The sequence below is a fragment of the Vigna umbellata genome, chromosome 7 (assembly GCF_029865625.1).
Source record: "Vigna umbellata cultivar VRB3 chromosome 7, Vumbellata_1.0, whole genome shotgun sequence".
Classification (NCBI taxonomy): domain Eukaryota; kingdom Viridiplantae; phylum Streptophyta; class Magnoliopsida; order Fabales; family Fabaceae; genus Vigna; species Vigna umbellata.
In genome coordinates, this window is record NC_142171.1 from 31713693 (window position 1) to 31737464 (window position 23772).

At 37.2% G+C, this 23772-nt stretch overlaps 4 protein-coding genes across 5 annotated transcripts; 3 read left to right on the top strand and 1 right to left on the bottom strand.

Annotated features, from left to right (window-relative positions):
* The first annotated feature begins 3895 nt into the window (after positions 1–3895).
* On the top strand, positions 3896–8587 carry LOC148195739 (disease resistance protein RPV1-like). 2 transcript variants are annotated; one of them, XM_088094503.1, is made up of 5 exons: positions 3896–4217; positions 4785–5357; positions 5803–6892; positions 6997–7299; positions 7383–8587. In XM_088094503.1, exons 2-5 carry the CDS (start codon positions 4858–4860, stop codon positions 8406–8408), a joined length of 2919 nt encoding a protein of 972 aa, XP_087950629.1. In that variant the 5' UTR covers positions 3896–4217; positions 4785–4857; the 3' UTR covers positions 8409–8587. The 2 variants fall into 2 exon arrangements, with proteins under 2 accessions (XP_087950629.1, XP_087950628.1); XM_088094502.1 differs by having other exon boundaries at positions 3896–4210.
* Positions 8588–9419: 832 nt separating this feature from the next.
* On the top strand, positions 9420–12126 carry LOC148195740 (uncharacterized). Its single transcript, XM_088094209.1, has 6 exons — positions 9420–9777; positions 9808–10019; positions 10116–11183; positions 11263–11486; positions 11556–11813; positions 11900–12126. The coding sequence occupies exons 1-6, from the start codon at positions 9420–9422 to the stop codon at positions 11985–11987; spliced, it is 2208 nt and encodes a 735-aa protein (XP_087950335.1). The 3' UTR covers positions 11988–12126.
* Positions 12127–12870: 744 nt separating this feature from the next.
* Positions 12871–13350, bottom strand: LOC148195741 (uncharacterized). Its single transcript, XM_088094249.1, has 2 exons — positions 13159–13350; positions 12871–13077 (listed from the first exon to the last, which is right to left on the bottom strand). Exons 1-2 carry the CDS (start codon positions 13348–13350, stop codon positions 12871–12873), a joined length of 399 nt encoding a protein of 132 aa, XP_087950375.1.
* A 5517-nt stretch (positions 13351–18867) lies between these two features.
* LOC124845338 (zinc finger CCCH domain-containing protein 40-like) lies at positions 18868–23292 on the top strand. The gene is made up of 4 exons (XM_047322416.2): positions 18868–19200; positions 20283–20552; positions 21201–21424; positions 22029–23292. Exons 1-4 carry the CDS (start codon positions 19096–19098, stop codon positions 22876–22878), a joined length of 1449 nt encoding a protein of 482 aa, XP_047178372.2. The 5' UTR covers positions 18868–19095; the 3' UTR covers positions 22879–23292.
* The last annotated feature ends 480 nt before the right edge of the window (positions 23293–23772 follow it).

Consider the following 23772-nt stretch of genomic DNA (forward strand, 5'->3'; position numbering starts at 1 on the left):
TAATCAGTTCAAAACTTGTTGTTTTGCCACAGTTTGAAAGTTAAGTTGTCTGATGACTTTAATTGATTAACACACCATTGTAATCGATTAAGTCATACAAATATGCTTGGTGCATGTTGTTTTTCCATTTCCAAAACTCATATTATGCATACACGAATATAATCACATTTCAAACATATTAATATGCAATAATCAACACAATATGTCCACAACTATGCTTTGTACAAAACTCATAGTAAGCATAAGCATATATAACAAAAGTAACACAATACATACACATGTGTTTTTATTAACAATGTGTTGTCATAATCAAAAACAGATATCACAGAGATTGTGGGTTCAATTAACACTATGCTCCCCCTATCAACAATCTCAACAGGGTGTTCCAACCGGTAAGCTCCATTTTTAGGTTTTCAACCACCCTGAAAGAACCCTCCCAATTTGCAGCCAGCTTTCCATCCGTTCGATTGCACCGAGCGTCTCCAGTCTTTCGCCACACTAGATCTCCCTCAGCAAACTGCCTTAGTTTTATCTTAGTGTTATAGCGGCGAGCAATGAGCCTTTTCTAAGCTTCCGCTCGGAAACAACAATTTCTCTTCTTTCTGCTAAGGTATCCTCCACCGAACGGCTGCACACAACCATGTCGTCCACATAAACCTCCATGCACTACCCAATTTAATGACAAAAGACTTTGTCCATCAAATGTTGATATGTAGCCCCTACATTCTTCAACCCGAATGACACTACTTCATAGCAATAATTTGACCGCTCAGTAATGAAAGTTGTTTTATCACTATCAGGGAGGGTACATGGGGATCTGATTATAACCCGAATAGGCATCCAAAAAACTTAAAACTTGGAACCCTGACGCCCTATCTACCAAAGCATCAATGCTCGGAAGAGGATAAGAGTCTTTAGGGCATGCTTTGTTTAAGTCTGTGCACATCCTCCACTGCCCATTCGACTTTTTCACCATAACAACATTCGCCATCCAAGTAGTATACTTGACTTCACGAATGAATTTTTCCTCAAGGAGCTTCTTCACCTCGACCTCCACCGCCAACCTTTTCTCCTTCCTAAGCCTCCTCTTCTTCTGCGCCACCGGGCGGGCCTCCTTAAACAATGCCAATTTATTCGACATAACTTTTGGGTGAATTCCCGGCATGTCGGCTCCGATCCAAGCAAACAACTCTCTGTTTTTCTTTAGCTGCTTGCCTATCAGCTTGGCTTGTTCCTCTCCCAACTCATTCCTAATGGAAGTAACCTGGTCCTCCTTGCGCCCAAGATCGAACAGTCTCCTTTCTCCCAGTGGCTCTATCCGGTCGTCAGTATTGGCTCTAACTCTGTCATTGCTACCTCCGACCGTTTGACTTTTCGCCTAGAAGTTGAGGGTTCAACCTTCAGGCTCGCAACGTAAGACTCCCGAGCAACCTTCTAATCTGCCCGGATGGTGCAAATGGTACCCTTGTTAGAAGGAAACTTAAGGGTTAGGTGGGTGTTGAGACGATTGCCCCAAAAGCATTTAGGTAGGGTCTGCCTAAAATCACGTTGTATGGGGTGCTAGCTTCTACCAACAACAATATGGTCTTCAGCTCCTTAGCACCCCGTTTGGTTCCTAGGCACGTTCTCAAATCTACGTACCCTCGGGTATTTACTCTTTCTCCAGCAAACCCTACAATATGCTCGTTGTAGGGCACGACCAAGTGCTCCGACAAATCCATTTGCTATAAAGTCTTCCAGTATAGGATGTTGACCGAACTACCTTGATCGATCAAAACTTTGCCAATGCTGTATCGAGCAATAACAGCGGTGATCACCATAGGATCGTTCTGCTCGAGATCGGGAGCATGAAAATCCTCATCAGTAAAGGTAATCGGTGTCATCGAGCATTTTTTACGTCCACCCTATGCACACTTTTTAGCTCCCTCAAACTCCTCTTCCTCGCAGATGCCGACGACCCTCCTGCAACAAAGCCTCAAGAAATATTGTTAATGATGTCATCCAACAGTTGATCATGACTTTGACTTCCGTTGCGACGACGATCCTCCCTAGGATCAGACCGCTTGGATCTCCCTCTCCTTGGTGGACTTTTTTCCACCCGCTTACTCCTCACGAACCTTCTAAAATGCCCCGCCCTTAACAATTCTTCAACCTTGTCTCTTAGAGTGGTGCATTCTTCACTGGTATGCCCCATATTCTGGTAATAGATGCAATGCTTCGTATCATCCGCATTCTTAGGCTTCAATTTTTTATTCAATGGGGGAAGGAGATCCGCGCTCAGGGCTTCCTCCAAAATTCTCGCCCTTGGCGCATTCAGTTGGGTATACCGCTCAAATCTGGGGTCTTTCGGACTATCTTTGAACTTTTTCCCTTTCTTTCGTTTGTTTGGAACGAGCTTCTTCTTACCCTCTTTCTTCTCTTGGCCTGAGGACGAAGTATTCTCTTCGTGCCGCCTTTTTTGGATAGCTCGCATTTCCTCAATCCGAATGAATTCAGGCGCCCTATCTTGCAATTCGTCCATTGTCATGGGTGGTCGTGCGAATAGGCTTTCCACCAAAGAACAAGGTCTTAAAGCAGTAGACAAGGTGCTCATTATGAATTTCTTACCCACGCCCTTCACCTGCCATACGATCTGATTATAACGGTGGATAAAATCCCTCAGGCCTTCGCCTTTCTCCTGCTTGATTTTAGTCAGCTCCATGTATGTAAGACTTTGCATCTTACTGGAGGCAAACTCTCGCTCAAATAGGTGTCTCAAGGTCTCAAAACTGTCAATGGTCCTGGGCCGAAGAAAATGGAACAGCCTCCCCTTTAACCGATAGGGAAAAAACCCTGCACCACACACTCTCATTGGGTGATTAGATAGCCATGACATCTGCAAATGACCTTAGATGCTCCTCTAGATCCCCTGATCCATCATATTTTTCAAGAGTTGAGAGCATCCTATCCGACATTGGCTCCTCCATGACTGCAGCTGTAAAAGGGTGAAGCGCCCTTTCCCGAGCGGCGTTTGTTGGTCGGACAAGGGGGCTTCTGGAACTGTTCTCCTCCTGATCAGAATCCTCATGATCAGTTTCAGAAAATTCCACAATGGGAGTTCGAGTGGGTGTCGCCGACTGCTGATTCGGCGGGGCCCTCTGTCCCACATCGCGGTCCCTTTGCCCCACATCGCGGTCCCTTAGCGTTGCATCCCGCTCGGCTCTCAAAGTCGTGATCTCCGTCTGCATGGCCTCCATATGTCTTCTCATCTCCTGCATCATCGCTACTGGGTCTTGTGCTGCCATCCTTATGGTCTCGTTAGGGTGTCTTCAAAATCTTTATGGAAATGGGATGAGGATAACCAGCTGAAGAGTTCCTGTCTCTGCCGAACGTCCTCCTTGCTCCTTGCTCCAGATAACCGATCGGTGTAGGGGGATGACCTGCAGAATAGACTCCGACGCTCAAGTCAGAATTTTTCTCTATAGGCCTTGTGTAATTCAATAGTGAGTAAAAGTGTCTTTACCTCAAAATTAAACCCTTATTTATACAGTTTAAAAGAATCTAACCAATTAATCTACCTCTTTATCATTAATACAAACCTTAACCGTTTAACAGTAACCGTTGTGACATTAATTGCGCCTTAATTCTACTCAACAATTGTCGGGACTGACGTCATGAAATGCGTTTTAGCATATCAACCGCTCGGTCCTTTCAGTCTTTTCCAATTATTTTGCCACCTTACCCGATGATGTGTCAGCTATAAACCCATAGTAACACTTCTCATGAAATACCCGTTAGTTTCCCTTGCAAACAATAAGGTTGAAGCAGTCAGCATCTTAAGGGGACTTGTCGTAGCAAGTCTGCTCGGTCCACCATTGCAATTGACTCCCGTAGATTTGATTCATGGATTCAAAATGACTCTAAGTTCTATGTTCACTACTTAAAATCCATCCGTCAGCACTGAAGTCACGAGAAATTAAATGCGTGAAAATCTAAAAAGAGCACATTGCGTAGGAAACTTGGGAACATCCATGACATAGACACCACCGACTTATTCAACATCAACACTTCCCTCTAATTCTTTCATATTTGCCAAAGAATTTAAACATTTTGATCTAATATATTCATATGAACTATAAAATTCTGGTGTAGTTATCTTTGTTGCGCCCAAGAAGCTCTGGTATTTATGTAAAGAATCAGTGTATTCTTCTCTGGCAAGCAGTTGGATTGGGTCAGTGGTAAATTCTTTCTCTATTCTGAATTTTACCATCACTTAGGAACAATCAAAAATGAAAAGTTTGACTAATATGATTTATTATTGTTTTCCCATGTTTTAATTGAAAGAGAACTGGTTAAGAATGTAAATTCCTCCTGAGAAGAGTGGTTTTGTGGTGTCTAAATTGAAAAGTAACTTCTAAAAAAGCAAAACAAAAGGAGTAGTGAATATGAATTGTTCGCTGAAATGCGTAAATATATTCGCCTATTTTCTTTGTATTATTGGTCAAGCTCATTTTGGATGTTGTTTTTCTTTGAATTAAGCTGACAATAGTCCTAAGGGCACAGCCAGAACAGATTGGTCTTCTACAATTGTCTTTTACTTTAAACCTAATTTCAGTTATCTGATTAGATTTTGAGTTGTAATTGATATGCTTGTCCATCTCTTAATTTAAGTGTTAAACATGTTTTAAATGGTTAGAAAGTAGAAAATAAGAATATGTCTTGGTGCCATCTGCATGACTGCGTATGCTGTGATGAACTTATTTTGAATATTCATGTTCTTCTCTATTTGATGTGAATTTTGTCAGGTTAACCACATGTTATGTTTGAAAGAATGGAGCATAAGTTTTCCCAAGTGATAAGCAATACTTGAAATTCATAATGGTTGAGCAGAAAGTTATCGGTGTTGTTGCTTCATCCTCTTACTCTCCTTCAGTGTTATCTTCTAAAAGATATGATGTGTTTCTAAGCTTTCGAGGTGAGGACACCCGCAAAAAATTCACAAGCCATCTTTATGATGCTTTGAAGCAAAAGAAGGTTGAAACCTTTATCGACAATCGTCTTGAAAAGGGAGAGGAGATCTCAACAACACTAATCCAAGTAATTGAAGATTCTCATATATCTATTGTCATCTTCTCAGAGAACTATGCTTCCTCAAAGTGGTGCTTGGGTGAACTCAGCAAGATTATGGAATGTAAGAAAGAAAGAGGACAGATTGTGATACCAGTGTTCTATGACATAGATCCATCCCATGTAAGGAAGCAGACAGGAAGCTATGAGAAATTATTTGTAACACATAAGGGAGAACCCATGTGCAACAAATGGAAAGCTGCTCTCACTGAAGCAGCCAATTTAACTGCATGGGACTCTCGGACATACAGGTAAACTAATTTGAGAGTGAGTGAAGTTGAGTTGTCCAAATTTGGTTTTAAATTATGCCAAATTTGATTTTAAATTAAGAATTCATACAATTGTCTATCACAGCTTGAGAAGCTTTCATACTAGTTCTAACCAAGCATAAACACCTTTCATACAATCTGTTTTCAGAATCCAAATTTGATCTTAAATTAAGCATGCATAAACACCTTTCATACTAGTTTGCTTGAGAAGCTTGCTGCATAGAAAAAACAAAGGCTTTTATTTGGGTTTAGTTCAAACTTTAATTTGGTCATATCACCATGATCTTCAACACATTTTGGTTACTCATCTGCACTACCATTGTTGGTCATGGATTATGTGTAGTACTTTCATAGTTGCTTGTTTTAGTTTTGAATTTGTTAGACTATCTACACATCATTTATTTATGTTTCTCTTTTCACATGCAAGGGTTGAATCTGAACTCCTTAAGGATATTGTTGAAGATGTTTTGCAAAAATTGGCTCCTATATACCCAAACTGGCACAAAGGATTGGTTGGAATTGAGGAAAACTATGAAAAGATTGAGTCATTGCTAAAAGTAGGGTCAAATGAAGTTAAAATCTTGGGAATATGGGGCATGGGTGGAATAGGTAAAACCACCCTTGCTTGTGCTCTATATGACAAACTATCTCACGAGTTTGAAGGTCACTGCTTCCTTGAAAATGTAAGGGAAGAATCAGACAAGCATGGAGTCAAAGCCTTACGTAATAAGCTTTTTTCTGAGTTGTTAGGGAATAAAAATCATTGTTTTGATGTAGCCTTTTCAGTAACCAAGTTTGTTTTGAGTAGGCTAGGACGCAAAAAAGTTTTCATAGTCTTGGATGATGTGGCTACCTCTGAGCAATTAGAAAATCTAATTGAATATTTTGATTTCATGGGACTCGGAAGTAGAGTCGTTGTTACAAGTAGAAACAAGCAAATATTTAGCCAAGTTGATAAAATATATGAAGTCAAGGAATTGAGCTTTCATCACTCCCTTCAACTTTTCAGTTTGACTGTTTTTAGAGAAAAACAACCTAAATATGGATACGAAGATCTATCAAGAAGTGCAACCTCCTATTGCAAAGGTGTTCCTTTGGCTTTGAAAGTTCTTGGTGCAAGTCTTCGTTCAAGAAGTAAGGGAGCATGGGAATGTGAATTGAGAAAACTCCAAAAGTTTCCAAATATGAAAATTCACACTGTCTTAAAATTAAGTTATGATGACTTAGATCACTCTCAGAAGGACATATTTCTAGACATTGCATGCTTCTTTAGAGGGAACCAGAGAGATCATGTGACAAACATGTTGGAAGCTTTTGATTTTTCTGCAATATCTGGGATAGAAGTGCTTCTGGATAGAGCTCTGATAACAATTTCAGGGGGCAATCGACTAGAAATGCATGACTTGATACAAGAAATGGGTTGGGAAATTGTTCATCAAGAATGTGTCAAAGACCCTGGAAGACGAAGTCGGTTGTGGAAACATGAGGAAGTGCATGAAGTCTTCAAATACAACAAGGTAAATTAAAAACATTTTTGCTTCTATATGTTAATTTAAGTATACTTTAAGAATTTAGCTAGTACCTGCTAATGACTATTCCATGTTTGTTTTGTTTGGTTTAGGGAACTGATATTGTTGAAGGCATAATTTTAGATTTGTCCAAATTAATTGAGGATATCTATTTGAGTTCTGATTTCCTTGCAAAGATGACTAACGTGAGATTTTTCAAAATCCATAGTTGGAGCAAGTTTAACATATTTAATGTGTATCTTCCTAATGGTCTTAATACTGTGTCTCATAAAATGAGGTACCTTCATTGGGATGGATTCTGTCTTGAGTCTTTGCCAGCTAACTTCTCTGCTGAAAAACTTGTGGAGCTTTGCATGCGTTGTAGCAAGCTTAAAAAGCTTTGGGATGGTGTTCAGGTATATGTACTACATTTATGATCTCAGTCAAATTTTTCTTATGCTTGAGGCTCATCATTTTGAATTTAACAACTTTTTAACAGAACCTTGTGAATTTGAAGACTATTGACCTGTGGGGATCCCGAGACTTGATTGAGATTCCAGACTTATCCTTGGCAGAAAAACTTGAAAATGTTTCTCTTTGCTATTGTGAAAGCTTGCATGAGGTCCATGTCCATTCAAAATCTCTTCGTGTACTGAACCTCTATGGTTGTTCATCACTAAGAAAATTTTCAGTGACATCAGAGGAATTGACAAGATTGAGCTTAGCTTTCACTTCTATATGTTCAATACCATCATCAATTTGGCACAAAAGGAAGCTCAAAGCTCTTTATCTAACGGGTTGTCGCAATCTCGGCGAGTTAACTGATGAACCAATAATTCATGGCTCTCACAAGCACTCCCTCACAGAATTGGCATCTAATGCTGAGAGATTTTCCATGAAGAACATCAAAAGCCTTTCAACATTGAGAATGCTTTGGTTAGATGATTGTAAGAAACTTGTGTCTTTGCCTAAGCTTCCACCATCCCTTGAGAAGTTGAGTGCTTGTAACTGCACTTCTCTAGACTCATACATGACTCAACGTCTAGTGTTGCAACACATGTTGCAGAGTCGCATACCCTACTTACGCAAGAACGATCTAAGATGTTATGAGGAAGAGTATTTATTTCCAGGAAACCATGTGATTGATGAATGTGTGTTTAACAGAACAGGGACTTCAATAACTATTCCTTATCTTTGGAAAACTGAATTGTATGGTTTCATTTATTTCATCATTCTCTCTAAGGGATCACTCTTGCAGTCTGGTGTTTCGTGTTCTGTTTATCAAGATGGCATAAGGGTTGGTTGGCTCCAGAGATTGTTGGAATACGAAAGTTTAACTTCGAATCACGTGCTATGTATGTATCATGACATTACTGAATTTGATGCAATAACTGAAGACGGGCATGGCCATTTCTTCAGCAACGTAACATTTATTTTTGAAAATAGTGAAGCAAGCATACAAGAGTTTGGCATCTTTCCCATATATGGCTCAGAATCAGGGTTGAAGCTGGTTGGGAGCAGATAAATTTGAGTCGAAATTCATTGATTCTGAAGTATATATTTACCAAAATTCTACTTTGAGTAATATGAAGAAGGAAAATGTTGAAAACTACTGTAGAAATAATGAAGAATGGATAGTTGTTCAATAAACCTCTTATATGTTGTTGTGTGCTATGAATGAATTTGCAATTTTCGTCACAAAAATTGTATGAAGGACTGTAAATTTTGACAATATTGTTTGTAATTTTGTCCGAAGAGTTGAAAAACAAGTTTGCAGTTATTATGAGAAAAACTATATGAGTTCGATCTCAAAGTTAAATTTATTGTCTACTTTTTTCCAGTAAAGAGGTTAAATGTAATGTATAATTTTATGTTTCCAGGAGCTTATTTTCCTATTGTCTAGTTCCAACAAAATTCAGTACTCAAATCTTTAAGGTTTAATACCTCTTTTGGTCCCTCGAAAGGGGGCAAAAGTTCAATTCGGTCCTACCTTTTTTTAGAAGTTCAATGTGGTCCCAACTTTTGTAAAAAGTGTGCAATCAAGTCCTTTTTGGAAACGGCGTTGTGTTTTTAACGGAGCAGCTGACAGGATGGACTGAAGTTAGCTACGTGGCTGTGTGTGGGTAATACGTGGCTGTGAGAGGGTGATACGTGGCTGTGAGAGGGTGATACGTGGCTGTGAGAGGGTAAATGTGATAATATTACTGAGGTTAAGAAATCAGAAGTTAGGGTTTGAGTTGCAGAGAAATTGGTAATTTGGGATTTATCATCGTGGAGGAAGTGTGTTGAAATCTGAAGCGCGAATTGGATACCGGAAATCTGAAGCTCAAATTGGAAACCGCAAATCAGGTTAGGGTTTATGTTTGATAATTTTATGACATGTAGTTGTTGTATATGTTATCACTGTTGTCGCTTTATAGGGGGGTTTAAGTAGGGGTGAAAAGTTGTCTTGTTTTGATGGTTGATAGTGGTCCCATAGATATTAGTTTAACTTAAATTAGTGGTCCCCGTTTGCATTTGCAGGGTTGGGGTAGGGATGGGTGAAGACATGTTTCAGGTTGTGGTCCATCACGGTGGGACCTTGATCAAAGAAGTCCCCTTTAAGTATATGGGCGGGGACATAGTTTATTGGGACGTAGATCCCGATAAATGGTGTTATCTTGGAGTATTAGGTTCACTTAAAGATCTGGGTTACATGGAAGTAAAAGAATTATATTACAATATCCAACATGTTTTACATAAGCTTGATGATGATAAAGGAGCTATGAACATGATGAAGGTGGCTAATTATTTGGGGAAAGTGAACCTGTATGTTGTGCATGGGGTGGACGAACCAGCTATTGTAGAAAATGATGACAATGAGATTTTGTACCTATGTGAAGGTCCAGTAGACAGTGGTGAGGGTAGTGACGTTGGAGGAGAAGCACATGTTGAGGGTGACAAGGAGGATCCTAAGAATGAAAATGTCTGGGAGGATGACAAGGAGGATGCAGAAGATGTTGAGGTTGCAGTGGAGGTTGAGAATGAGGACAGAGTTGAGCTTGAAAATGATGGATTAGTGGAAGTGCACATTGAGGATGGAAGGGAGGTTGAAAGTGAAGAAGAATTGGAAGTGGACATTGAGGAGGGAGGGGAGGTTCCTACTGAACAAGAAGTGGAAGTGGACATTGAGGATGGAGGGGAGGTTCATATTGAACAAGAATTGGAAGCGGACATTGAGGATGGATGGGAGCTTCATACTGAAGAAGAATTGGAAGTGGACATGGACAGTGATGATGAACCAGGAATGGATGATCTGAGTGGTGATGAATATGTGGATGCAGACAATGATCAAGAAACCCAACAACAATGCAGGGGTTTGTTAGATGATGATTGGGAGTCTGATATGCTTGTAACTCCTGAAAACAGTTCAAGTGAGGAGGATGACAACGAGGATAGAGTATGTATAGGTGGTTTCTCAAAATATGCAAAACAGAAGTCCATGGCAGATTACAAGTGGCAAGTGGGCACCATTTTCAGTGGGAAGGAAGAGTTTAAGGATGCTATTAGAAGGTATGCTGTTCATGCTGGGAGGGATCTAAAATTTGTGAAGAATGATAAGCGTAGGGTGAGGGTGCGTTGCATGGGTGGCCAAGGGAAGTGCCCATGGGTAGCTTACTGTGGGTACTTGCCATCACGCAAAATTTGGCAATTAAGGAAGATAATTGATACTCACGGTTGTAGTAGGCAACTTAACATCAAACTAATGAATGCTCAGTGGTTGAGTGAAGAAATATATAGGTCTTTAGTTGACAATCCTAATTTAAAGGTGAATGATATTCGTACTAAAGCATTAAGAAAATGGAATACAAATGTGTTAATATCCAAGGCACGAAGGGCAAAGTTAATTGCCACAAGACAGCTTGAAGGAGATTTCAAAGAACAGTATAAAAGGATATACGACTATGGACATGAGTTGTTGAGGTGTAACCCAGGTTCAACAGTGCAAATTAAAGTTGACTCTCATAATGGTGACCCAATCTTCCAAAGAATGTATGTTTGTCTGAAAGCTTGTAAAGACAGCTTCAAAATTTGTAGGCCCATTATATGTTTAGACGGATGTTTTTTGAAAGGTTATTACAAGGGAGAGCTTCTCACTGCTGTTGGTAGGGACCCAAACGATCAAATGTTACCCCTTGCCTATGTAGTAGTAGAAGTGGAGAACAAAGACAGCTGGACATGGTTTTTGCAATTATTAATTGAAGACCTCGGGGGTAGTGAAGTATGTAGGGGGTGCACGTGGATGTCAGACCAGCAGAAGGTAAATATACACCTTATATTCAATTTTAGTTAATGCTTTGTTAACGGATGTTGTTTTATGACTAAAATTATTTGTGCAGGGGTTGGTCCCAGCTATCCAAGAGCTTCTTCCTGGGGCAGAACAAAGATTCTGTATGAGGCACCTGTATGCAAACTTTAGGAAAAGGTTTGGTGGTCAAATTTTAAAAAATATGATGTGGACAGTTGCCACAAGCACATATCCACAGGCTTGGGAGAGAGAGATGCTGAAAATTAAAGAAGTCAATATTGAAGCATATAAATACCTCATAGGCATTCCCCCGAGGTAACCCATTAGCCATTACATACAATTTACTATCCTTGATGCATTGTAACCCATTTGAGTGCGCAACAGGTTTTGGTCAAGATCTCGCTTCACAGGTCAAGCAATGACTGATACACTAGATAACAACATCAGTGAAGCTTTCAACAGTGTTCTTATTCATTCAAGAGGAAAACCTATTATAACCATGATGGAGGATATCAGAGTTCATCTCATGAAAAGGTGGGCCACCAATAGAACCAAGGTGGCATCTATGGACTTCACAATATGCCCAAAGATAAAGAAGAGACTTGAGAAGGAATGTAATCTGTCAAGATTTTGGGTGTCAAGGTAATATAACTCAATTTATTTTATATACAAGTTATTTATCTACATTGTTCATGTGCTTCATTTGTTTCAGGTGGTCTGCACGAAAGATTTTTGAGGTTAGGCATACTTCATCAGTTGGGAACAAGTTCACACTGGACCTGGACACAAAGGAGTGTAGCTGCAGAAAGTGGATGATTAGTGTCATTCCATGCTGTCATGCAATTGCAGCAATGAACTTCTCCAACGTTGATCCACAGACTTTTGTCCCCAATGTGTTCACAAGATCCACCTATGAAGAGGTATATGCGTCCATAATTTTTCCACTCAATGGCCACCTACTATGGGAAACCACAAATTTCAATGATGTACTACCACCACTGATCAGGAAGATGCCTGGGAGGCCAAAGAAAAAAAGGAGGTTGGAAGCATGGGAGCTAACTAAAGATCACACTCAAATGCGTGTTGGTGGCCATAGGAAAAAATGTGGTATTTGTCGTCAGATGGGGCACAACAAGAATAACTGCCCTTTAAAGCCCCAGCCAGCAGAAACAACACAACCATCACAGCCACGTCCAAGTTCCCCAACCCCTGAACCATCACAGTCATCAAGTCCCCAATCATCCCGGCCAACAAAATGCAAAGTCAGAAGAAAAGATACTTAGATGAAATTGGGTTATTAGATAGTTAAATTACATGGTGGTGTAATATGTACTGTTTGTTACATGGTGGTGTAATAGATACTTAACTTACTTACTGAACTTATTTTATGTATTTCTTTTATGTGTCGTAATGAATGAAACTGGTTTTATGTTTTTGTTTTATGTATTTGTTTTATGTACCATTATTCAGCATCATATGCATTATTGGGGTGACCTTTGTGAACAGTTTTAAAGCAAATGGGGGACTCATTTCAACATTTTTAAAACATCAGGGGACTGATTTCAATATTGTTAAAACATCAGGGGGACTGATTTGAACATTAATCACTGAAATTAACTCATTAAAATAGTCAATACGTAATACATTCAATTGCTTAATTGATCTTACACCTTTCAAAACATAGGATGTTACAATCTAACTAAATCAACCTAAACAGAACCTGAACAAGGCACACCACAATACACACACACAAAGCTACAACTAAGATCTTCATCATTTTCTGCAAGTCCTTCACTGAATTTTCCAGCTGACTTATCCTCCTCACCATTGTGCAATCTTTTTCATCAACTTTCTCTTCAACACACCACTTGAAAAAGTTACACGAGCTGCCAATTGAAGATCCACCCTGTTATTCACCAAGTTAGGGAATCTATCAACAAATGCATCAATTCAAAAAAACTTTAACTCTAAAGGGTATACAACCTACCTTGTAACATGGACAACCCCAGAAATTTCTCCCAGCATTCTTCGTAGTTCTCGCCACTTTGGTTACAGCAACATCACCACAGTAACAAGTAGGGATTATCCCACCTCCTCTCACACCACAACCATGGGACCACCCAGAAGATCCTTTGCCCCAACTTCTCGAACACAACGAACACCCTTCAGAAGAAGCCATTCGTATCTCAAATTACCAATTTCTCTGCAACTTAAACCCTAACTTCTGATTTCTTAACCTTAGTAATATTATCACATTTACCCTCTCACAGCCACGTATGACCCTCTCACAGCCACGTATTACCCACACACAGCCACGTAGCTAACTTCAGTCCACCCTGTCAGTTGCTCCGTTAAAAACTCAACGCCGTTTCCAAAAAGGACTTGATTGCACACTTTTTACAAAAGTTGGGACCACATTGAACTTCTAAAAAAAGGTAGGACCGAATTGAACTTTTGCCCCCTTTCGAGGGACCAAAAGAGATATTAAACCAATCTTTAAATATACAAAATAGTTATCCAAGTATTATTTTTACCGAGATGTGAAGCATGGATATTTAAAAAGATAACAAGATCCAAGTGGTGGTTTGCGTAAAATTCCGTTTTAAGAGATTGTGAATAATTATAAAACTTTCTTATAAGTTAAAAATTACCAAAAACATAATTTGGAAACTGATGTAATAAAAATCTTAATTTATTATAATACCAAATAAATGAAAACTTATTCCAATCTTGTAAATTTTAAATAATAATACAAAATAATTACATTAAATTAACTCGAAATGTTTAAAAGTAAAACAATAAGAATTTTCTCTAAGCACTCCACAACATCTCATTGTTCTATTCATCCGTTAAAACATATGTAATAACATCTACTTTCATATAACAACATGAATACATACAAACCATAAGGGTGAGCTACTAGATTAATCATCCAATAAAATAACATAACAACAACTATTAGTCAACATACGAATACTATCAACATGGCAAACCCAAGAAAGTCACTCAAAGGTAAGTCATCCTAACCAAAGCCACAACAAAGCAATTCCAAAACAAGTGTCGTCTTTCTGTATTCTATCGTACAAAACCTATTTACCAAAACAGGATTGTTTGAGTCGTCTTCTACTCTAGCTTTGGATCTAACTCCTTGGCTCCTTAAGGAATTATGAGTAAAATCTCAGTTGTTGCTCACAATGAGCACTATACTCAGCACGACCCGAAAATCTGCGAACAAGACATCCTTCTCTTTCTACTACTTCGAAAGACGAAGGACAACACTCAAACCTTATCTCTTCTACCGTCTCTCAAACGAAGAGAATCACCTCTAAATTTATGAAGTACGACAAGGAGACACAACAACCACACATCACCACAACATCTAATAGCTCGGGACACATACCCAAACAAGGTAGACAACTGGGCAACCACCCATAGCACCTCAGCCAACATCAAAGGACACCATGAGAGGAGTAGTTTATGTGAATACTTGGAACTAAAGATGTCAAAGACAAAATCGTCTATCATAGTCATGACAACACCATGAGCATCACCGTACCATAATACCATAGTGGAAAGAGTCCATCTCACTTTTGTATCCTACCTAACTGACTGTAGTCACTCCTACAGCCCACTTGTAGCCTCCCCTACGGACATTTGTAGTCTCCCTTACATATCATCTCCTTCCAATTCACACAAGACAAAAGGAAGCACTTATTTGCAAATAGAATCAGGATTGATGAGGTACAACAAGTAGACTTATCCTCTACTCTCATGTTCATCAATCACATACTCAGGTACATCCCAACACTCACTCATGCTCCACTCTCAACCATAAGTCAAATTGACCTTAAACATAACCATTAGCCTCAATCTCTGATTATCATTATGTTTCATAGCTCCTCAAGCTTGGTTCACGTTCATTCTTCATCAAATTCACCATTTTTCACCAAAATGTACTATGATAATCAATTATCACTTAAGATAATTGATTATCTCAGTGAAATTTATTCATAAAATCACGCAGGAAGAGATAATCAATTATCATCCCAGATAATCGATTATTTCGGAAACTACACTCAAAACCAACATCCGCATAATTGATTATAACTAATGATAATCGATTATTACAAAATCAAAACTCATCCTGGACATCATTCAAGCATTCAAACATACATACATCAATCCTAGATTACGTGGAAACATAGTTAACACATCATACATGCATTCAAGCATCACATACCCATGTAAACATACTAATACACATATAATACATCACTTGAATCATTCAGATCCAATCACTGACTGATGAGTGCATATTTATGCCCACATTTATGTTTTAAAATTCAAATTTTTGATAAAATTCTTGTGCTTAAATGATTGATTTAAAGTGAATTTGTGACGATTGAATTTATTGGGTTTGAGAATTAAAGATACTTAAAATGTGATTCTTAGTTGCATAAATTATTTTGGATGTTCTAATGTTTATTTGTGCAACTGAAGTTAGAATTTTATTCATTTAAAAGCATGAGATTGAATGGTCAAAGCTTGTCCAATATGGTCAACTCAGGGCTCCTATGTAATTTTGAAAAGAAGAGATGGTTAAAGTGTAGATAGAAGAAATTTCAGGGTTTATGTGCAATTTTGAATAAAATAAAAAGGGTTGAAATATAATTTTGGGCAAGTTTAAATCTGTTAAATATTTTAAAAGATAATTTAGAGAAAATATATCTTAAGATATTTTATTTGATATGGTTAAATAACTACTTTATTTAACTATATCAATAAATATCAAAAGATAATATTTGCCAAATCTTTTTGAATCTAGGAAAGATATTATCAAATATTCTCAAAAACTGATTAAATCTGTTGAGTATTTGGAAGATATTAGATATAAGATAAAAGATCTTGTGAACAGAATTTCAAAGTTCAAGCCCTATATAAAGAGACCAGGGGAGACAAAAATGACACTTCATTCATTCTCAAACTCCTTCACTAGAAGTAAGCATCCACCACTCCTCTCATTTTTACTTCATCATGTGTTTCACTCCATTCATGGAGGGTTAAGCTTCTAGGGCTATTCCACTGTAATTTCATTATGGATTATGAGGTTAAGTTGAATTAATGCAATTGTTTCTTTTGATTATTGATTTGAGTTGCTCTCTTTCTATGTCTTTCATCTCTCAATCATATTAAAAGCAAAGATTTTTGCATCATAACGTGTTTGAATCTACATGCATATTAATCATATGAGTTCAAGGGTTTCTAGGTTTGATTGAGAATCTACTTTGATTGAATTTAGGAACTTTCATATGATTAAATGAGTTTTTTCTATCAATTGAAAATGTACTTTGATTGGGGGTAATAATTTCGACTATAATTAATTGAGAATTTACTTTGATTAATTAGCTTTTATTTTGGTTAGGAGATTTAAGAATAGACATGGTTAAACACAATAGAATTTGATTGAGAATGTACTTTGGTTGAATTCATTATGAATAATTTAGAAAGGTCTTGTGTTTGATTGAGAATCTACTTTGGTTAACTACATGATCGCCCTCAAATTAATTAAGAATGTACTTTAATTAATTTGAAACTTAAACAATAATCAATTGAACAATTATTTGTGGATAACCGATGATGAATCTATTTTGGTAAAGCAGTGGAATTAGCCTATTTCATCATAATTATTTCTAAGTTTCTTCTTTGTTCTTCAAACATTAATTCCATTAGCATAGTTTCTCACTTTTATTCTTAAGCATTGCATAACATTCAAAAGAGTCAAATATTGAAAAGCAATTTCGTGTTTGTTGGGAGACGACTCAAGGTTACTTTAACCCTATCTTCTTTATTGACTACTGACTTGGCAATATTGAAATTGCCTTGAAAAATAGTATTAATTTGATAGCTTCAACGACAGCGTATCACTGACATGTTATACCCCAATAATAGGGTGCAAAAGAGCCTTCGATAAAACCACCAAAATAGGGTTATCAATCAGCCAAACTAACTAAGCATAATGCTTACAAATGAGAACCAAGAAGATGAAAATTCTCCAAAACAGAGTTGCTAATGTGAGATTGTTTTCTCCCAAACTAGACCTTCGATTAACAATCCGAGAGGTCATGATGAAGAACCATACGTTTGGAACTAACTGTTCAAAAATCAACCCGATCCAATGGTGAACGACGAAAACACTAGTGCAGATTTTATGAAATTCTCCAAAATAGAGCTACTGATGTGAGGCTATTTTCTCCCAAAATGGATTTCTGATTGACGATCCGAACGGTCATAATGAAGAACCATACGTCTGGAAGCCACTGTCCAAAACTTAGCCTGATCCAACGGTGAACGACTTTACAACAATGAAAACACGAGTGCAGGTTATATGTTATGCAGAAATTACTTCTTCTCTTCCTTTCTCTCTCAGTTGGCTTTTCCCTCTTTTCAAATGACTCTAATGTGCCCTACTAGTCGAACTCATCTCCAATAAAACAAAGTGAGACATAATGGTTCATATTATTTGGCCTATTCTCCACATAGGAAGAGATCCTAATAACCTACCACTTACAACATATATTTGCATGGAAACCCCTAAACATGTATCAACAAGGATTATCAATCCAAAATAACCAAAAACACATATAACATACAACCATAAATAAACAAAGGTAAGTTTCCCGATACCTTGGCTAATCATAAAGCTTTATCTAAAACCTTAAAACACTACCAATCTTTCTTTACACTAAGAGTTTCTCGTCGTTCTCTCTCTTCTTCTCCCAAAACGTCCACCTCCTTTCTTCCTTTGTTTTCTCTCTTTGATTTAGAGCTTCTAAACACAAAATCATCCCTTTCTCTATATCTTAATATTTATGAATTCACCCAACTCTACCTCTAATATTTTCTCACTTATAATAATACATTTTATTCTAATTTATTATGAGTCTATCAATATCATATATTATTATTATCTAGTCGCAATATCTAATTATATATAATGATATCTCCATATATCATTTAAAATATCTACAATAACTAATAATAATAATAATATCGTTTTTTAATATCTAAATCCACCAAAATTACATCTTATTTTCTTTCAACTACTTTAATTTTAAAACTCTTATTTTTCGATATCTTACATTACAAACACAAGACTACAATTAGTTTTTATCACCACATTATTCCATTTAAAAAAAATGACCAGAATAAATTAGAATTTCAAATATTAAAACTAAATTAAATATAAGACACACTTAGGTAACATTGATCATAATACGTGAGAACTTAACACATAACCTAAAACGTGACATTTCTTTTTCTTAAAAAAACCAAAAAAATAAAAAATATATATATAAAGAAATTAAAAATTATATATATATATATATATATATATATATATATATATATATATATTACCTACACGCATAATATAAAAATGACTTAATTATATAATTTTTTAAAATTAAAGAACTTAATTGCGCCACATTTAATTTATTATCGACTAAATGAAAATGACTTAATTATATAATATTTTAAAATTAAAGAACGCGCCACATAAAATTTACTAGTCGTTTCAAATTTTGGTGGAGCAAAGTTAATTAAGTGACCTATAAATATCTTATTATGACGATGTTTGAAATTTTCCTTAAAAAAATTCTATAAAATACCTCTAACAATTTCAAAATCAAATATCTCATCACAAACTTATGAATTATGCTAACCAAATAATCAAATGTTAAATAAAGAAGTATAATCCACCCTGTTTATCTCCACTTGCTGTTCGCTGCTGTGGAGTGGATAGGCCCCAAACGCATACTCATTTGATTTTGAATTGCTTCTTTCCTCCTTCTACTTGTTTCTTCTTTCTATTTGATTTGATTTTGGCACAAGGAGGAAGGGGTTATTGTGAAACCCTAACCTAATCATGGCGCACAGGTTGCTCAGAGACCACGAAGCCGACGGTTGGGAGCGCTCCGATTTTCCTATTATCTGCGAATCCTGCCTCGGCGACAGCCCATACGTTCGAATGGTTCGTTTCCTTATCTCCTTGTCTTTTTTTAAATATTCGAATGGTTCTGTTTTGTTTTCGTGGGATAAAATGGGTTAGTGATTGTTATGTGGTTATCAATTGTGGCCATCACTGGTATTTTCCTTTAGGTGATTATATGATTATGAATCCCTTGTCCTTGCTATGATACTGTGATTATTGAAAGGCTGAAGAACAACTGAGTTTGATTTAGTATATCGACGATCCTCATGTGATCAGCAATTAAGAATTGAATAGTGGATTTGTGGAATAGTTATAGGTTAGGTTGCGCCTTGCGGTTTTGTTATTATGAGGATGGGGGATTTCTAGAGGCAAGTGTTAAGTTTAAACCTTTGTTGATAGTGAGCCAGGACAATGGTTTTGTTTCTGTACCGTTAGGACTCTCTTCAACTTTGACATTGGATGATGTCTTAGATGGAGTAATTGGATTGCAGCCGATGTGGTGGGTTGGCTTCAGTACATGGTAATTTGGATCTCACTTTTTGAGGAAAACATGTCTGTTTACCTTGGTGAAACAATCTCCATAAAGGTAGTTTGAGGTCTAACCCCACAAGCTTACATGTCTTGACAGTCAAGGCCCACTATCCCTATAAGGGGTGGAGATTAATGGTTTCTAGGTGTATAAATAGACCTCTATACCATCACTAGGTCTCTTAATGTCCTTGAGTTGTTGTAGATTAATTCTTACTGGGCTTTTTTTTTTCTTGATGGAGGATCCATTGTATGTGTCTGTGTCTGCTTTCAGATTTAGTAGAATTTTGAGATCCTTAGAAATAAAACTGAGTTACGAGTGTGTTTTCTATTGTTTGGTAATTTAAACTTAGTAATTATTTTAATTTTTTTGATTTGGTTCTATGGAACACTAACTTTTTCAATCAGAGTAGTTCGAAACTATCATTATGTGAAATTGTTAATTTCCTGATTTACTATGAAAAATCATGTTGAGAGTGTTGATGAACGTGAATAATTGATAATTTTCAGATTTCAGCATGTTTTATTGAAGATGAGATTGTGGGAGTCCATATGTATATTTAATTGTTTTTTATGTTTATCTCTGGGTGCAGACCAGAGCAGACTATGACAAGGAGTGCAAGATATGTACACGGCCATTCACTGTTTTCAGATGGAGACCTGGTCGAGATGCAAGATATAAGAAATCTGAGATTTGTCAGACGTGCAGTAAATTGAAAAATGTCTGTCAAGTGTGCCTTCTGGACCTTGAATATGGACTACCAGTTCAAGTTCGGGACACTGCTCTCAGTATTGATTCCAATGATGCCATTCCAAAGAGTGATGTTAATAAGGAGTATTTTGCTGAAGAGCATGACCGTAGGGTGTGTTTCCTTAAATTAGGTCATATTTAAGGTTGAATCTAATCTTTGATTAGAAAATAATGGTGTTTTGATGCTACAACTAGTTTGAAAATCAAGATGCTAGATGTTGATCGTTGTTGTGGATGAAAAATGACCTTCTGTTCATTTAAGTTAATCCTTGAACTTTCTCATAATCTGGGTGTGCTCTTCTGTGTCATGCGGAAACCTTTTAGCTACCTCTTTTTATCTGATTGACTTTACTAGTGTATATATATGTTCAACTCTGACAGTTTTTAAACTCTGAGCTGGTTTATTTGAATTCCAGTTGTGTAGTTTCTCCATGAAATTATCTACCTTATCTGATCCCAGTCAAGATTTTCCTTAAAAAAAATCATAGGAGTAATTAGTTTAGGGTCAATCTATAAATAGTTGTACCCAAATTGTTGTTTTCGTGACTTGCATGGTTTTTGTTATATTGTGGCATTTTTTTTATCTTTTCGAATGCAGAATTCTTCAACCATAGAACTCCGATTTTCTCACACTCATTTGACAGCAGCTGTGAAAATTTCAAATTTTCATTATATTTTTTTAAGAGTCTGACTATTTTTTACTTCTCTTTGATCATTACTTGATTGGTATCTTTTTACTAAGAATGAAAGGATGGTGCAGGCTAGAGCTGGTATAGATTATGAATCCTCATTTGGTAAAGTACGCCCAAATGATACTATCATGAAGCTTCAAAGGACAACACCATATTACAAGAGGAACCGAGCACATATTTGCAGTTTCTACATAAGGGGTGAATGTACCAGAGGAGCTGAGTGCCCTTATCGACATGAGATGCCAGTTACTGGGGAGTTGTCTCAACAAAATATTAAAGATCGTTATTATGGGTATGCATGGTTATAAATGACTTTATTTGCTTTTTACTTACTTACTTGGTCTCTCTTTTAATTGTTATTCCAATTTATTTTTTTGTTTGTCACTTGCACTGGGAAGCAACTCAAGCATTTTTCATGCTGTTAGTTTATTAGGCATTTACTTAGTTCTTTTATGTTGGTTATGTGTGATGACCTGCTGCATAGCTAAGATAACAAGTTTGCATGTTACTTTTATTCCAGCAAAAGCCATTTGATAGTTCTGCCTGTAGGAGCTATGTTAACCGCTATTTGACATTAACATTTGAGTGTAAGTGAGGGGCTTTTATTTATTACTATGTTACCAACTGCCATTTACTTGGAATTTTATTCTATATGTGGCCAAACTCATGTATTTTGTTGTGTGTTTTTTAGTGAAATGGAATGGCTATTCTCGCCTTCATGATCATTCTTTTTCAGTCTCATGTTAACCTATTGTTCATTTTATTCTTAGTTTTCTCTGCTTGATTTCCTTGTAACTACGGACTCTCATGTTATAGTTGTGTATTTGTTCACATTTTAAATATCGCCTCATGCTTTTGACTTTGTTAATTTTCCATTTTTGTTTTTAAATGTTTAGAGTGAATGATCCAGTGGCTTTGAAGCTACTTGGCAAGGCAGGAGAGATGACCACTCTGGAGGCTCCTGAGGATGAGAGCATTAAAACTCTTTATGTTGGTGGACTTGATGCTAGGGTCACTGAGCAGGATTTGAGGGATCACTTCTATGCCCATGGAGAAATTGAATCCATCAAAATGGTTCTCCAACGGGCTTGTGCTTTTGTAACATATACAACCAGGGAAGGTGCAGAGAAAGCAGCAGAAGAACTCTGCAACAAATTGGTTATTAAGGGCCTAAGGTTAAAGCTGATGTGGGGCAGGCCTCAGACATCAAAACCTGAGTCTGACAGTTCTGATCAAGCAAGGCAGCAGGCATCTGTAGCTCACAGCGGATTGTTGCCTCGGGCAGTTATATCACAGCAGCAGAACCAGGACCAAATCCAAGGAGTGGTTTACTATAACAATCCTCCACCTCCTCAGCAGGAAAGAAGCTACTACCCATCAATGGATCCTCAAAGAATGGGTGCTCTTATTCCATCCCAAGATGGTCCTCCTCCTGGTGGGCCTTCTGGGTCAGGGGAGAACAAGCCTGGTTTGGAAAAGCAGCAGATGCAACATTATCCCCATTCATTGATGCCTCCTCCACCTGGTCAATATCATCATCAGTATTATCCTCCATATGGTTATATGCCTCCAGCTCCCCCTTATCACCATCATCAGTATCCACCTCCATACAATGCTGCAGGGCCTCCATCACAGCCATCAGCAGGAAATCATCCTTATCAGTATTCTATACAGCCAGTGTCTGGACAGGCCACAACTGCCCCAGCTGAAACTGGAACATCAACTTCAGGGTCACAGCAGCAATAAAATTTCTCATATACTGATGTTTCCAGTTATGTTCAATTATTGTTCGAAGTTTTTCAATAAACTGACCATGCCGATAGGGAAGATATTCACACTCAAGCTATCAATTTACTATCTCTGCTGGCATGATGTTAGCGTTTGGTGGCTTGAACAAGTTATTCTATGATTTGATTTTGTGCTCTTTTAACTCTTAGCTTCCTTGTTAGATCATAGTCATGCTCAGCTTTAGTATTACTCTTCACTGAATTCTGTTGTTACAACTAATGTTTTGATTATATAGCACTCAGTAAAGATGGTCAATTGATTTTGTATACTATTAGAATACGTGAAGAATGTAGACAGATTGATTTAGAACTTTCAATTGTTGAGGATCGTATTCTTCCTTGTATTTTTTAAAAGATTCAAGTTGGTTCTTCATTGATTGTTGTATTAGTAGTTTTATAAATAGCAGAATTAGTTTCTCTCTTCTTTTGGTTATAGTACACATCTTAATCATAAAGTAGTAAATGAATTTAACTAAGATAATATAGATTCCTTAACAGTGCATTTACAGGTCACGTTGTCATACCCTTCTTTAGGTTGTTGCTTCTTGCATGAAGTATGAAAAATGTGAAAATTATAAGGATTTATTTCCTATCTCGATAGCTTCTTGTACGCATGCTCATCCGGCTTAGTTCATACAAATCCCATGGCAAGAGACAAAGAATGCCTTGAATCTCACTTCCGTATTTGTCGTTATGTAAGTAGTAACATTCAGTGCCAACATAAAAACTTAGTATAAGCAAAAGAAACAAAAATATATAGCTAGAGCACTCTAAATCCAAGAAATTCTTACCAACTAATGATTCATATAAGGAAACTAACACGAACCCGATGGAAGTAGTTGGTAGTAGTAAA

Bases quoted from the DNA above. Each gene is read 5' to 3' on its own strand.
- LOC148195741 (XM_088094249.1), bottom strand. From the start codon at position 13,350: ATGGCTTCTTCTGAAGGGTGTTCGTTGTGTTCGAGAAGTTGGGGCAAA. The intron at 13,078-13,158 runs GTAGGTTGTATA...GGTGAATAACAG, and splicing joins GGGGTTGTCCATGTTACAAG to GGTGGATCTTCAATTGGCAG.
- LOC148195739 (XM_088094503.1), top strand. From the start codon at position 4,858: ATGGTTGAGCAGAAAGTTATCGGTGTTGTTGCTTCATCCTCTTACTCT. The intron at 6,893-6,996 runs GTAAATTAAAAA...TGTTTGGTTTAG, and splicing joins AAGTCTTCAAATACAACAAG to GGAACTGATATTGTTGAAGG. The intron at 7,300-7,382 runs GTATATGTACTA...ACTTTTTAACAG, and splicing joins AGCTTTGGGATGGTGTTCAG to AACCTTGTGAATTTGAAGAC.
- LOC148195740 (XM_088094209.1), top strand. From the start codon at position 9,420: ATGGGTGAAGACATGTTTCAGGTTGTGGTCCATCACGGTGGGACCTTG. The intron at 9,778-9,807 runs GTGGTGAGGGTA...TTGGAGGAGAAG, and splicing joins ATGTGAAGGTCCAGTAGACA to CACATGTTGAGGGTGACAAG. The intron at 10,020-10,115 runs GTTCCTACTGAA...GATGGATGGGAG, and splicing joins ACATTGAGGAGGGAGGGGAG to CTTCATACTGAAGAAGAATT.
- LOC124845338 (XM_047322416.2), top strand. From the start codon at position 19,096: ATGGCGCACAGGTTGCTCAGAGACCACGAAGCCGACGGTTGGGAGCGC. The intron at 20,553-21,200 runs GTGTGTTTCCTT...AGGATGGTGCAG, and splicing joins CTGAAGAGCATGACCGTAGG to GCTAGAGCTGGTATAGATTA. The intron at 21,425-22,028 runs GTATGCATGGTT...TTAAATGTTTAG, and splicing joins ATTAAAGATCGTTATTATGG to AGTGAATGATCCAGTGGCTT.